This window comes from Perissodus microlepis, chromosome 7, assembly GCF_051167445.1.
Source record: "Perissodus microlepis isolate ML-2025 ecotype Zambia chromosome 7, ASM5116744v1, whole genome shotgun sequence".
Taxonomy (NCBI): domain Eukaryota; kingdom Metazoa; phylum Chordata; class Actinopteri; order Cichliformes; family Cichlidae; genus Perissodus; species Perissodus microlepis.
Window position 1 is genome coordinate 21,764,728 of NC_140467.1, and position 15,385 is coordinate 21,780,112.

The window sequence follows — 15,385 nt, forward strand, 5'->3', positions numbered from 1 at the left end:
AATGTAATCTAATGTAAAAGTCTGAGTGTGAACAGGACTTTTTCTTAAACCAGAGGCAAAAGAAGTAAGAGCAGGGATGTAGATTTAACACAATTTCAAGGAATCCCCTGTTTTCCCCATGTTTACATGCTGTATGTTCTGTTAGTGATACAACAGCGTTATTCAGCTTGTTGTGTATATCTGGTCCATTGCAAACAAAATGAAGGAAGATGGCACAGACCATTTTTCTATTGCCATCTATTGATTGCGGTATGCAAAGAAAACTTCTTTCCCTCCTTCTTGTTTGCTCAGACTAAATCGACAGAAACTGGCTCTTTGGTTTCTCATTATTAATTAGAATATCGAATACATATTGCTAAACAAACACTGCTACATACATGAAATGAATGTGCACTGGTTACTATGTACTGAGGGCAGTGTCATGCTAGAGAGAACATCATTAATGCTGACTGTCCTGCCTGCTATTCTGTAGCTTAAGCACATTTACATGAAAAAAGTCTGATCATCTTTGCCTCCTCCACAAGAAATAACATGGGTAATCAGTGGAAAATTAAGGAAATTCAAATTGGTTGTTAGGAAGCTTACTTGTCTGTGCCACCCTTGTCATCTCTATATAATTTTCCTGTTGTTTTTTCCTTTTTTCTTTGGAAAAAGTACATGATATATCATTAATTTCTTATGCCAAAACAAACACTGCTAATCCCTCACACAAACATCAGTTGTCTTTATCCCATCATGGCCGGTGTATCTGCTCTGATGCAGGCTACTCATTATTGGATAAAAGAGAGGACAGTGTTTGAGTCAAAGATGGAACCTGCTCACTTCAATACTGACCACCTGGCTTGTGAGTCAGAAAATGATCTAGCTAACAAACACAAACTGTACAGCACCACTGGACATGGGTTGGAGCTCTTGCTCCTGTTGGCAAATCTTGCTGCAATAAATATAAGGTGAGCTGATGTAAGGTGATAGCTTAAATTTTAGTTAGCTAAAACTGACCTCCAGCAAAGAGTTTTTGTTTTGTTTTTTTGGTAGTACTTGCATGTGTGTATTTCATTCTTTGTGAAACATGACAGATTGAAAACTTTTGAAGAATTCCTTGCTCATAGGGGGTGATTGTTGAGTTTTTCTCTGTATGTATTAGGGTCTACCTTACAATATAAAGCGCCTTTAGGCGACTGTTGTTGTGATTTGGCGCTATATTAAAAAAAAAAAAAAAAACGGAATTGGAATGAATTAATTGGAAATAAATTTTAAAAAAACATGAAAAATAATGATGCTCAAAATTATGTTAAGTATATTAAAATGGGTTTCAACAGAGCAAATAACTTACATATGTAAGTACGTAAGTATGTTTAAAAAGAAAAATCTAACCCAAAATTACAAAATTTCTTAAGGAACCAGCGAGCCTCGACACATCAATTGGGAACCATCCATATACCATATAGGTTATACATGTAAACTCCAGTATCATGATAATCAGTCACTGGAGACTACAGTATTCAGTTCTAAAATACCCAAATCAATAACGTGTTGTCAAGGTCAGTTATTCACAGATGATAGCCATCTTCTGTCTTCATTAGTCTAATCCCTCGTTTCCCCTCAGGATTGTGATGGCTTTAAGAAGCAGCTTTACTGAGCAAACACTCTCCCCACTTCAATCTCTCCCAGCAATGACCCTAATGAAGGGAGGCTTAAGGGGGCAATCCAGAGGCCAGCATCCCGCGAGGCAAAGCTCCCCGAAAGAGGATGGGTCGATGGCTACAACAGCCACCTTTGCTTTGAGGGAACACAGAGGAAAGGGTCTGAAGATGAATATTTTCCTCTTGGCTCTCGGGCACTGCAGTTTGAAATGGCAACTGGCGACACATGTTGGGATATTGCACTGGTATTGAGTATTGGCTGATATCATCTGAATGAAGCACTGCTGTGTTTACATTTAGAACAAAGATTTGTCATTGAACAGCAGCAGCCATCATTATTAAGTGACGTCTTCGAGCTATGCAATGACCTTTATATTTTAGCAATAGCCGGTTACACAAGAATAAATCATTAGCAAGCCACAAATCTAATTATAGCTAATCTGATATTAAACATGATTGGAGGGCAGATGTGTACTAGGGAATGGAACAGCAGATTTATATCACATTTATTTAAATTTTGAGTCGGCTACGAAAGACAAAGCATGTATGTTCTGATAAATACACATTCAGTGAGTCATCTGCCAACTGGGGATGGGGAACATCGCGGCGAAAGATGTAAAATGTGCAGGCTGTAGAGAGAGGCAGCTCAGTGGTTCGAAACTCTGAAGCAGAGATAAATCTCATTCATTGTAAGAGAATGGAGATGTAATTAACTATAAATTTAAACTGGAATAAGTAACTGCACAGAATAGTAAGCATTAATATGCCGCTTACTCTGCTAAGTGGGGTAAAAAGCTTCAGAGTGATCATCAGATGAGATATGAGTTTTAGTTTAACTCTACCTAGGCAATTAAAGATATTAATATCTTTAAAATACTACTGAATCCTGTTTCCTGTTTTTTTTTTCTGCTTATCTGAAAGCCTCTTAAAAACCACTCTAGTTCTTGAAAGGTCCATTGTTGGAGATTTGTCACGCAGCGGTGAATAACACAGTGATTCAACCTAAGTGGCAGATTAGTCACAAAGCTAAAGGTTTGATAATTATTAATTCTTTTTTGGGGGGGAGGTTTATTGGATGACAAAGAAACATAAAAAAAAAAGCCTAATGGTAAAATGTGAACATTTGAAACTGTTTCCAGAAACTCCTGGTTTCTATCAGTCCAAAAATGTCATTTTAAAACCATTTGCTCGGTTATATCATAGCATCACACCAGGATGAACCCATCTGGATTTACACAACCAATAAAGCCCCGAAACACTCCCGTCATCATATGTTTAAAAAAAAAAAAGCAGATAATAATAGGTTTGTTTTCCAAAGGAGGGGAAGCGGTGCACTTCAGCTTGCAGGGCATGACAAATATTTACATGTGGGGCCAAAAGAGGGTCAGGCGACAGCAGCTCTATTATCCCAGACAGGATGTCTCTGCAGTGATGAAGCATCAGTACTTCTCATCTGCTGGCAGCTGGCTGGCAGAAAACTGAGCAATGGCGGCAACGAAAGAGACAGGAGCTAGTTAAAAGGAGATAGCTGCGTTTTTGTTACACGATTCTGCTGTTGTCAGTTTTTCATTTTAGTGTTCATTCTGTGTGATGAGGTAGGCGGGAGATGGGCTACTGTCCGATGGTGCTAATTCCATTTTTCAACCTATGCATCTTTAAGGATAGAAAAACACGCAGTATCAACAGGTTCCGCTGTTTAAAAAACGGTAAACTTGGAGAATGCATAATCTGTTTTTAAAAAATATAAAGTGTAGTTGGTAAAAAAAAAAAAAAAGAGCGGGACGATCTCTGAATGTTAAGATGAGTAGCCGAGCTTCATCAAAAAAAGGGCGAATCCTCTATAGATTTGTGAAGGAGTTCGGGCTGGTGTGCTGAGCTGGTGCGCCACAGTGAACTCACTCTTCCTGTAACACATCAGGTGAGAATTATAACCGGAGCTTTTAGATTATTCCCTCTTAAACTTTTAATGTATTTGAGGCAGTTCTGCTGCATGAGTCACTGTCAGGCTGCTGCTGTCTGTTGAGCCCCTAAATGATCTATCCCTTAGCTCCACTGCAGATCTATGAAACAGAGAAGTTTGTTACCGCAGAGTCAGTTTGCGAGTGTGTGTTCTTGTGCTTTTCTTATTTGAAGAGTTATGTTGGCTTTAGGTTAAGATAAGGGTAAGAGTTGGGCTATGCTCAGTCACAAACAGTCTGTTTGATGTTTTCTCACAGGGAAATCGTCATGGATGTTCCAAACTGCCATGCTCAAAGGCGAATGAAAAGCCAGCCGCCGTGGTACTCGGTTGTTGAAATAAAAAGCGACAGAAACAGAAAGTTAGAGACAAAAAAAATATCAAACCCCACATATCCACTTCACATGAAAGTGAGTGTGAATGTCATAGTGTTGGTTTTGAAAAGTGGGGTTGTGTTGAGGCAAGAAGATGCATTATGTATGTACTGTTTTTTAGGAAGGTTTTTTGCATGTTTTTGTTTTAAAGGCACTTTTTTTTTCTCTCCATGCAAACGCGATGCCAGTGATAAAGGCTGCCATCTTTTTCTGATCATCTGCACGATAACTTTATAAAAATAAAACAAACAAACTGCATAGTTTACAGGCTTGCTTGCTAGACATCAAGGATACTTCTCAACAAGTTGAAAATTATATGAATATTTGACCTATATTAGCAGCCTCATAGCCAATTTTCATTGTACATCGACCTAAACTAGAAGAACTGCTTTACAGCAGTGTCACACACCATTAACTATTGATTACACGCCAGAGTTAATTATAGGAAAAGCTAGGTCTTTATCGTCATGAATAGAGACCTAGCTTCTTCTAGCTTGTCATTCTATTGACACCATGGCATTTGCAAGGAAACCAAACAGGAAGTTTACTGAAGAAGCTAAGAAGACAAAAGAAAAGTGAATAAGCAAGAAGTCAGGTAAGAGCAAATCTTGCACCAGCAAGATTTTTCAAACCAAAGATGGCAAGACACAAGCTGAGTCAATCTTCCTGCTGACAGCAGTTAACACAATACAGTGGGTGTTCACAGTAGGGGGCACCCAGAAGCAAAAATATCAGTTTCATAGTGTTGCCCAAACTATATTAGCCTTTGAAAGTTGAGTTCTGGTGGCAAACTTTTATGCCAAATTCTCATACAAAGGTCAGTGCCTATACAACTTTAGTCAAAGCAGCTGCCAATCACATATGCCATAACATGTCAAAACATTTAAAATACCCTCACTCTGTGCGCTCTACCATCCCAGCAGAAGGAATGTTCTGCTGACAGCTTCGCTTTGCTGAGGTACATCATTACCCACCACAGTGAAAAATGACAAAAGCATCACTTACACGTATGGACTCTCGCCTCATTAGAGGCTGTGAGTCATTTTGTTTGAGGCTAAAAATAGCCATGTCCACATGAAAGCACTTTGTAAACTTTAAACTCTTTGCACCCAGTCTGTGGGTCTTTCACTTGCATCTTGTAGATGGTTACACTAAAAGATAATATAAATGTGCTCCAAATCACAGAGAGTCACAATTCCCACCCTCAATGCTGTATCAGTTCACAGAGAGCTTGCTAGTTAGTGAGAAGCAGACGGGCAGGTGTGAACTCAAGCATGGGAGCACCTGTTGTCACTCAAGTATAGCAGTTATTGTACAGCAGGAGCTAATTTGTTCTTCAGGGCTGGAAGCCTATTAAAAGGCTTTTTCCACATATCGCTAGAGGCTTCAAGTGATTCAGGTACTATGTACAACACTTCACAGATCATGACCGCAGGTTGAGTAATGTCTGCTTCTCTTTGCTTGATGAATGGTCTTCCTACACGTAGAGTAACCCTGCTGTCAGATGCAAAAGGATCCCACACAGATGTTTTGAATTAAAGGGTAGATGTCCTCTGTGGCTCAGGAACATTTAAAGGCAGTGTATTACATCAACATGTCTTAAAATAAAGACAAATAAGTCTCCTCTGCTTTTACGGGTAAAATCACAAGACACTGAATGAAGCTATACGAACACACAAACAGACACTGACAACTGATTAGTCAAATTACAAAACTGGCATCTCCATTTCCTTTGATGTGTCATTCATCTTTCGAATACGTTTCCAAGTAAAAATGCTATGAAAGCCCTGGTTCCAGGCCGTGACTTCTCGTGGTGTCGGAATAAAAATAAAAACAAAGTTCCAATTGCAAGTTGGCAATATCAACTTAACTTTGTGAGTTTGTTTAATTTGTACTGTTGTATTAGAGGGTAACTAATAGTTGCTGTTCATATAGTGACCTAATTAGAAACGTTAGCACTTACCAACAACCACAGTTATAACCTTACTTATACCAGGCTATATTTGCTAGCTGTAACTAGCAAGTTGTTAGCTAGCAGCTAACACAAAGCTCAGTATAAGTTATGATTGTGTTCTTTGAACTTTTATTTAATGTAATAAATGCTCATACAAAAATCTTTACTCACTTTGTATCATCCTCAGAAGCTGCTTTACTTGCCAAAATCAGCTTTTTGTGTCTTAGACTTCTCCAAAAAATCTTCTAAAACAAAATAATTTGTACCTGATAACACACAGACTGCTTTCTCTATAAAAATAAAAATAAAAATAAATCATGTTATGAATTTACACTCTCATGGTACAAGGAGGAATTTAGGATTAACCAACATCTGGAACTGTCCATTAACTCCAGGCAGTATTCCTGGCATCCTCAGTGTTTCTTGCTTGGAAAATAAACAGCAACATGTGTTGGTTTGTGTCATTATGTCTGTCTGGGATCTGACTGCATTCAGTTCAGATTATTCGCTGCATATTCTTCTGATATGGTAGTCATTTAAGACAGTATAAGCAGGAAGGAGGTCTTCACTGTCGTCCAGTGTTTGGGGTGCATGGATATCACAATCTGATGACTGATGTAATGGAACTAAATGGAAATCTTTCTTAAATACCACAACAGAACCACAGTCCAACTAGGCAGAGGGAATGGAAATGTGGGCAGAGTGAGCTGTTAGATTTTGAGGACCCAGCCATTGTGGCTTTGGCTTCAGCTGAAGGAGGAAACAAGGACACTCTTGTCCCAAACAGAATTAAATATGGAGGCATATAATCAAGTAGGATGTTAATGCATTCCTCTTTAGCTCAGAAACCAGAATATTGCTTAATGGAATCATCTTTTACACAGAAACAGCTTCACTGAAACACGGGGAGGTTTCTATATAATATAGTTTCACTGTGGCAAGAGGTGACAGATGAGCAAAGAAAATGGTTAAGGCATCTGGCTAATGGCACATTTAAATGTACAAGTCACGCCTTGATTTTCTGGGTGAAGGTGGAGCATGTGCTCCTCCTGAAGTAGCACATGGAAAGGGGATATTGTAGCCTCTGACTGGTACAGCTGAATCCTGGCTAGAGAAGCAGACATCTGACTCCCAGATGCTTCAGACAGCCTCTTATGTGTAGCCAAGACTAGATTCTCCTAAGACAAAAAACACAGCCCGTTTTTTCTCTTTTCTTTTCTCTCTCTTTGTCTCAGCCGGCTTCTAACCTCAAATTTAATTATCTCAGGCTTCTTAGCACGCCGTGTTAAATGCGCACAACGCATACAAATACAGACATATGTAAAATGCATTAGAATATGATCCATCTCTTTCTCTGTCTCAAACCATCTCCAGTCCATTCATCTTACACTTTGGTTTGCTTCCTCATTTTTCTTAGTCTCACACACACTTTCCCCCACATTACTAAAGCCACACTTTTTGACAGCTTTTCCAATTTTCCTAAGTGAGCGGCCACAACTCACTTTAGAAATATACACACACAGACAAATATAAAGAGACAGACACTTGGCTAACCTGTTTGCAGTGTAATGACTCGCCAACCACTTTCAGACTGCGCCCCGAGGCTTTGAATGTGCAGACAAGCCGATCTGGGAAAAGGTTCTGCTGTGGAGATGTTTGTTAGCTGAGTTCATGTACGTGTCCCATCTGTGTTTGCAATTTATTTTAATGCAGTTCAGCCACTTGGCTCGTTTCATCAGCTGATTTACTGACTGTTAGTGCACCGTGCGCAGCACAAATCCAATTTATATTTGAGTCTGTACATGAGACACAGACAGAGATAAGTATGAGACCGTTTTGTCCTTTATTTATGTGCGTGTGTGTGTGCCTATGGCGTGTGAGTTCCCCTGATTTGATATCCAAGTGCATTCACTGCGCATCTTCTGAGACGCTTTGCGAACATTAGTAAACACCGAACTGTCAGAAGATATATATTCAAATTTATTTTCAGTGACTGAAATATTCTAAACCACAGATGCTGACAAAGCAGCTTCTGTAATTGTTAAAAGAAAGAAGGATCAGCATGTGTGACTGTCAGTTGACTGTGAGACAAAACTGTGTGGGATAAGAGCTGATTTGCATTTGAGACCAAAAAGTGGTGTGTTTTTTTTTTTTTTGGGGGGGGGGGGGAGTCAAGAACAGCAGTTTACTTAGAGTTTCATAGTCGTAAAGGTTTGAAAACCTTGATTTTTCTTTGGAGTTCAGTTAATAAAACATGAAAAAAGAGAAGACGCTAAAAAAAACCTGACAGTTGCCAATTTTACATTTAAAAAGACCAAATCTCCAGCTGAACGCTGTGTTGTTGGCGTCTCAACAGTGAGAAGTGATCAGCTGAGAACAGCTAGTGGGTTTGTGCTCCCTGTCAGCTCAGTTTCTCACTGCTTGTTACATGTGTCTCTTTTAGCATCTTGGCCACATGTGTCTTACAGATTGTTCAGGATTTTAGATTTTGAGCTCTGGCTTTTTGCGTTTATCAGTAAAGTTTGTAAAGTTTATTTTTTATGTAGCCTCAGTATTATGGATGGGCAGGAAATCTGAACCCATCCAGACATGGGATTGCATCGTTGGGAAGGTTTTTGACCTTTGCATAACCTGTAATTGAGTACCTCAAATATATTGATCTGGGATCTTCACTGAGGTGCAAATATTAGTATGATCAAACATCAAGTGGAAGATATATCCTAAGGCAGATATGAAGGCTTAGTTCAGCAACTCAGGGGTCTGATATAACAACAACAACAATAATAATAATAATAATGTCACCAAACATCTCCTCATGCATTCATCTACTGGGAATGACAAATGACACAACTGCAACCTGTCACTACTGCAAACCTTAATCCCTGCTTCCATGAGAGGTGGCACGCATCTCTCACACCACCTCCATTACACTGCATTACCCGCAGAAGATAGGGGGCCAAAGTATGCTGCTTTTTTGGAGGTTCCATTTGCAGATGAAACAGGAGGGTAGTTTCTTGCTATCAGGTTGGTGTTTAGCTGTGTTTTTGTGCACGAAGGTGAACAGTGCTCTCCACATCTTCACCAGTGGCCGCAATATTAACATGAGTAGTCCTGAGAGACAATAAACTACTGCATATGATTGCTAATAACAAACCATATGCTTGGGAAATTGTTCTCTCTGATCTCTGGAAATTGTTTAGTGGAACTATCACATTGTCAAAGTTCCTTTAATTTGACTTTTTTTCTGCAATGATCTTTAAACAGCTGGTCCAGATAACATACAGAATTCAAGGCCTGCATTGAACACTGAGGTCATTTCCGCTTCTCATATAACATCCGCTGTCTTGTATAATCAGTCATTTGAACGATATGTTCACATTGGTGGTGTAGCCTACAAACCGTGTTATTAATATTATTATTCATTGAACATTTGGTCAGTTAAAGAGATGCATTGTATTTTTAAGTAGCAATAACAAAAAGAAAACAGCATAACAAAAAGAAAAGAATGTCCTTCTTACAACTTATTTTCCCAATATTCACATTTTTCCACATTTTATTTTTTGCTTTCAGCATGAAATTGGGAGAAAAAGTTAAAACCACCCAAGGAAGCACAGCTAATATTGATGAGTGTATTTTTTATTCTTATTAAGACAAAGAAGTGACACATGGAGTGGGTATATTACTGGTGTCATTGTAGCCTTTGTTCAAAGTCCAAACATCAGTGCCTAACCTGCATAAACCAAGTGTATCTGTGCTTTCAACGCCCAGACCTGTTGTTAGCACATATGAGAACATTACTTGTTAAAACATGAGGTACAGACCCAAAGTGTGCACACTGGGTTGTTACTTGCCTCATTGGAGATGAAGAGAGTGAGCTGCTCTGTCTGGAGCTGCTCTGAGGACTTGCCATCCTGCCTGAGGCCATCTTACTTCAGCTCAGCACCTGAAATACAGCATGTGCACTGTAAACACCAAGTGATGAATGAATATGAATTTGGACGTCTGCCTTTATCAATATGTCCCGTGTTGGGGAGTAACGGAATACATGTTCTGCCGTTATGTATTTAAAATACAAAATATGAGTAACTGTATTCTGTTACAGTTACTGTTTAAAAAGATGGTAATTAGAATACAGTTTGTTGAAATAAATGGATACACAGCAGTCTTTTCCTGTTTCATATGTTAGGCTATCCCCTCTCTAATTTTGGTAATTACACGCATTGCCGGAAACCCCAAAAAAACATGCAATAAGAGGCTCTAATGTAAGTATCCTATTAATGTTGGTGGCATCGCTTACACAATGGACCCGAGGCCAGCGCAGCAGAGACAGCAGTACACGGGCAGGAATGCATTTTTTACTTGGAAATTCCGACACCACTTCACATTTAAAGGGAGAAATCTGTGCAAACTGTTTGCCAGCAAAACAGACTCCAAAAGACTTGGACCTAAAGAAATATCTGGAAGTAAGTTCTTTTTAAAAAACTAACGTTAGCCTACTGCAACTACCTTGTTTTACTTGTGGTAGCTACCTGGGTTATGTGCCACTTCAGTATCTTCGATGTACTATTGCTATGTGATTTATGACTATCAATGAAGGCTACTCGCCACCGAGCTAGCATTGCTAGATGGCCTTAGCTGAGGTTATTTCATAGACTGCAGACTGTTAGGCTTGATAGCATTAACAACCTGCTAGCTGCAAATGATAATGTGCAATTCTGAAAGCAGTCTATGAACTAACCTCTGCTAACGCCAGTTTAACAATGTTAGCTCGGTGGCGAGTAGCCTTCAGTAATAGTAACAATTCTCACAGCAATAGTACATTCATGCAGTTGTAAAAAGCATTACGATATATTAAGTTATCCAAAGTACTCAGAATATGTTACTCACATTGAGTAACTTAACAGAATACGCTACAAACTACATTTTGGGGCATTTATTCTGTAATCTGTAGTGAAATACATTTTAAAAGTAACCTTTCCAATACTGAATATGTCACCATCAAATTGAATATCAAGTTTAATCAAATGTAGCACTGGAAATGGAAACTTCCTTTGCACCACTACACAACATCTTTCAACACACACACTGTAAATATGCTATCACATGATGACACACACGTTACATCCCCCTAGCTGTACTGCTGACCACCGCACTGTCATCCACTACAGTAGCTCCTTATTGATCTACCTCTAAGCTTTCTATTCTTGTCCCCCTCCCCAAGTAATTCAATTATCAATAAACCTCACTGTTTTAAATAGCTTCAAGCTGATGGTGTGCCATGGAATAATATTTCTTATCTTCTAATCTGTTGGCTGGCTGCCAGCCAGTGACTCTCTTCCCTTCTTTGAGCCCGAGCAAGTGGGCTTAAGTGCCCGGAACTTTATTCTGCTGTTTTATTGATGTATCCCATTTAGATTAGTCCATTTTCAATCGGGAGAAGCCACAGATGCCCTCCCGCCTGAACCACACTCTAATCCTTTTAGTTAATGATATCCTGCAGTTGTGTGGTTACAAATTTCGTGTTTACTGCGGAGATATAATTAGCAGGTAGTTACAATGTGAGACGAGCTCTCTCACGCACACAAATACACAACTACCCCGTGTTGTGAGTTGTGGAGCAGATTTCAACTGTTTTGCTCTGCCTTTTGTTAAATGCTTACAGAGAGCGACGGGATCGATAGACATAAGCTTACAATAAAGTAATTGAGGCTAGAGGGATGTACGATGCACGTGAAGCGTCGCTTATTGAATCCCACGTCAACCTGCTTCATGAGGGCTGCACTGCCACAATTACAGAATATCTGCTGCTTTTAGTCGGGTTTGAAGATCGAGCGGCTGCACATTAACGGGGTCACCAACTCTGTTTGACTGTTTGCTTCTGTTGCTTCGAAAACTGAGAAATATTTGATTACCGTTGAGTACTTTTTCTTTTTTGGGTGTCAGTAACCTAGTCAGATAAAGAGATAGGCAGACGGATGAATGGGTGGAGGGATAGGCTTGTAATACAGACACAAAGCAAAAGTAGAGGAAAAAAACCCACACAAAGAGTAAGATGCAGGAGAGGGTTGGGGTGGGGAGTATTTTAACTGCAGTCTTGGCATGGCTCCTCTAGGCCCATTTTCAGAGAAAGCATCACAGTGAATCAGAAATTATACCAATACTGTGCCAGGACCATGGAAATCTACTGACAGTAAGCACCCTGTGCTGGGGAAAAGCCCACATCTATTACACTTGGTGCAGTGAGTCATGAAAGTAGAATATCATAGAATGAGTGCTGATATAATTGAACCGTTGGACTATTACAATAGAGGTGTAGATGAATTTTATTGACCCTATAATTGAGCACAGGGTCATAGCCATTAAGTCACAGTTCCAGCAAATTCCATTACATGTGCTTGCGGCTTGTTACAGTGCTCTTCAGTGGATTACCCTACAAATGGAGATGAGTTGTCCAATCAAGCAATTGTCCTGAGCAATTGGAGTGTGCCGCTAAGTGCTGTGTTAAGGACCATTGCACTGAAAGTCATTGCTGTCTGCTGTGAGTGCCCACTGGCTGTTTTTAGACAATCTCCCTTTCAGCCTTGTGGACTGATGTCATTTTGTTATTAGCAGTTCCCTGTTAATTTACATAATCTTGTAATAAACGCTAGAAATTTACAGTGAGGTGAAAAAAAACATTGGCTCCTTTGTTTTTGCTTATTTGTCAGACTTCACAGTCATCATCAAACACATTTGAATGATAGACAAAGATAACCTGAATAGATATAATATGCTGTTTTTAAATGATGATTTCATGATTAATTGTTTTTTGTGTTTGTCTGAGCTATTCAGCGGTGAAGTTGCTGTGTGTTTTGGATTCCAAAGCAAAGCAGTTCCCGACCATCACACCTCCACCACTATGTTTGACTGTTGGTATGATGTTGTTTTGATGAAATGCTGTGTTAATTTTACAGGACTCAGACATTTCAAAAGGTGGACTGAGAGCGATGAGATATGGACTAATCTAAATGGGATCAATAAAACTTTCCGTGTACTGTCTAGTTTTGGCGATCATCAAGCCTCTGTGTTCTTTGTTGTCAGCAGTGGTTTTTACTTTGGAACTCTCTCATGGATGCCATTTTGGTCCAGTCTCTTTTTCATTTTTCATTTTATGAACACCGACTATAACTGAGGTAAGTTAGACCTGAAGTTCTTTAGATTTTGTCCTGGGTTCTTTTATGAACTCCTGGATGTCTCTCCAGGTTTTCTCCATTTGTGGATAATGGCTCTCACTGTGGTTCGCTAGAGCTATAAAATGGCTTTTCTGGACTGACTGATGTTGGTGACTTTGTTTCTTATTTGTTCTTGAGTGTAAATCAGAGAATGATGTGTTGCTTTTTGAGATCTTTTAACCTACTTCACTTTGTCAAACACGCTCTCTTTAGGCAATTTCTTTATTGAACAGGTCTGGTAGTAATCAGGCCTGGTTGTAGCTAATAAAATTGAACTCGGGTTTCCCACAAATGTGTTTAGTCACAATTAATTCATGATTTTACAAAGGGAATAATTACTTTTTCACATAGCGGCAGGTCAGGTTGCATAGTCGTTTCCTCTTAATAAATAAAAATGATTATTTAAAAACTGCATTTTGTATTTACACCAAATTTATCTTTGTTAAATGTCTTTTTTGAAAATAAAATAAATAAGATTTATATCTCTGTGCTGCATTGTGCACAGATGCTGCAAGTGCTACAGAAACTTGAGTTCTGTGAGCAGATGGTCAGGTTTGACTGTATCCTGGCTAATTTTTTCTTGCTAGGGTGGACATTTCTTTTCATGTCTGAGCTGAAACCTGAGTGGCCCAACAGGTTTCCCCATTCAGCTGCAGTTTTAGGTAAGCCAAACAAAGGACAGCTCTGTCTCAGCCTCATGTCACATGCCGGGTAAAATAACAACCACTTAGTGACTTGTGCGTGTCAGAGAATTCACTAGGGTGTGCCTTTCAGATTTACTGCAGCATTCGTATTTATTCTTTGCATGTGTGGGAATTTAGAGGACTTTTAAATGTGGTTTGTGCTTGTGTGCATGTTTCTGTCACTTGCAGTTTTCCAGTCCTGTATCTATTTCAAGTTAATGTCATGCCAAATCTGTACTAGCGAATGCAATCTTGATTCTTTGTTACTGGCACACTGGAGCCGTTATAAATTCTGTTTGTGAATATAAAACCAGTTAAAAGGGACAAAAGTAATTTTCCAAAGTGTAAAGACTTGCAACCTGAGTTTCAAAGTCAGTACTGGTTCCTCCCATTTGTCTAGACCAGGGGTGCCCAATCCTAGTCCTCGAGAGCTACTGTCCTGCAGTTTTTAGATGCATCCCTAATGGTTTGATTACCTCTTCAGCATGCCATCAAGTTTGGCAAAGGCCTGATAACAAGCCATTCATTTGATTCAGGTGTGTCAAAACAAGGATGCATCTAAAACCTGCAGTCGAGGACTGGGATTGGACACCCCTCGTCTAGACCAATGTAATGTAATTGTTTGATAGTTGCTGACCTAGGTAGGAAGAACAAAAACCCCCCCCTATCAACCATGCCTTTTTCTTTCGTAGCCCCTGTGCTATTTCAGTTTGTGTGCAGGAAAATGGTGGAGCACTTAAAACCTTTGAGGAGTGGGGATACAGACGTCAGTTTTACTTTTAAAAGGATAAGAGCGTGATGGTAAAGCGCAAACTTGACCCAGGACAGAAAATAAAACTGAAGCTCTTTGCACAAACACACAACGCTAGCAAAGAATCCAAGGTGGTGTTGGGAGCTGAGGGTTTGCTGACACCAGACCAGTCAGAGCAGTGTTAATTTCTACAACCAATAATTTCCCAAACTACTTTTTATTTGGATGAAAGCAAAATGATAACTAAATGAAAAAAAGATAAATGATAACTACATGGACAATGAAATGTACTGACACTAAAAATGGAAGAAAAAAAAATATTTATTAGTTCTGATTGATCCAGTCAAAGCTAATCACCTTGTGGAGCAGTACAACTAGCTCCTACCCTCATTTCTCATGGATACTCGATAAAATGCCAACGCTTAGGAGGAAGAGAAGAGTAGCCATACAGATACATTTACCATATGATGTCAGGAAAATGAAGTGCTTTGTAAACCGTTATATGTACTTGTTTCTAAAGCCAAGTCACTGTGGTGATCACGTTCATGTCTCTTTGGGTTGGTTGTCAACTTGACTGTGTGTTGTCAGTTTTGTGTTCATACGTGAACGTTAAAAGAAATATCATCCGTGTGCCCTCACTCGGATTAGGGATATGTGTCCGTGTTCAGATCATGTTACTGACTGACGTGAAAGTAATGTAACGTATTGCATTACTTTTAAGAACAGCAATGCTGCGTAGTTTATTTTTTAAAACTACAGCTATGAACATGTTTTTTGACTCAGATGAACTCAGCATATGTGCAGAGTAATAT

General features: G+C 39.3%; 1 protein-coding gene across 3 annotated transcripts in view; it reads right to left on the reverse strand.

Moving 5' to 3' along the window:
• The window catches only part of insc (INSC spindle orientation adaptor protein), a 51,184-nt gene that overhangs the window by 20,858 nt on the left and 14,941 nt on the right, over positions 1-15,385 (reverse strand). For all 3 annotated transcript variants that reach the window (XM_084934155.1, XM_084934157.1, XM_084934156.1), the window contains exon 2: positions 9,780-9,871. In XM_084934155.1, the coding sequence (XP_084790281.1) occupies positions 9,780-9,853 (74 nt within the window). In that variant the 5' untranslated portion in view covers positions 9,854-9,871. The remainder of the gene's footprint in view (positions 1-9,779; positions 9,872-15,385) is intronic.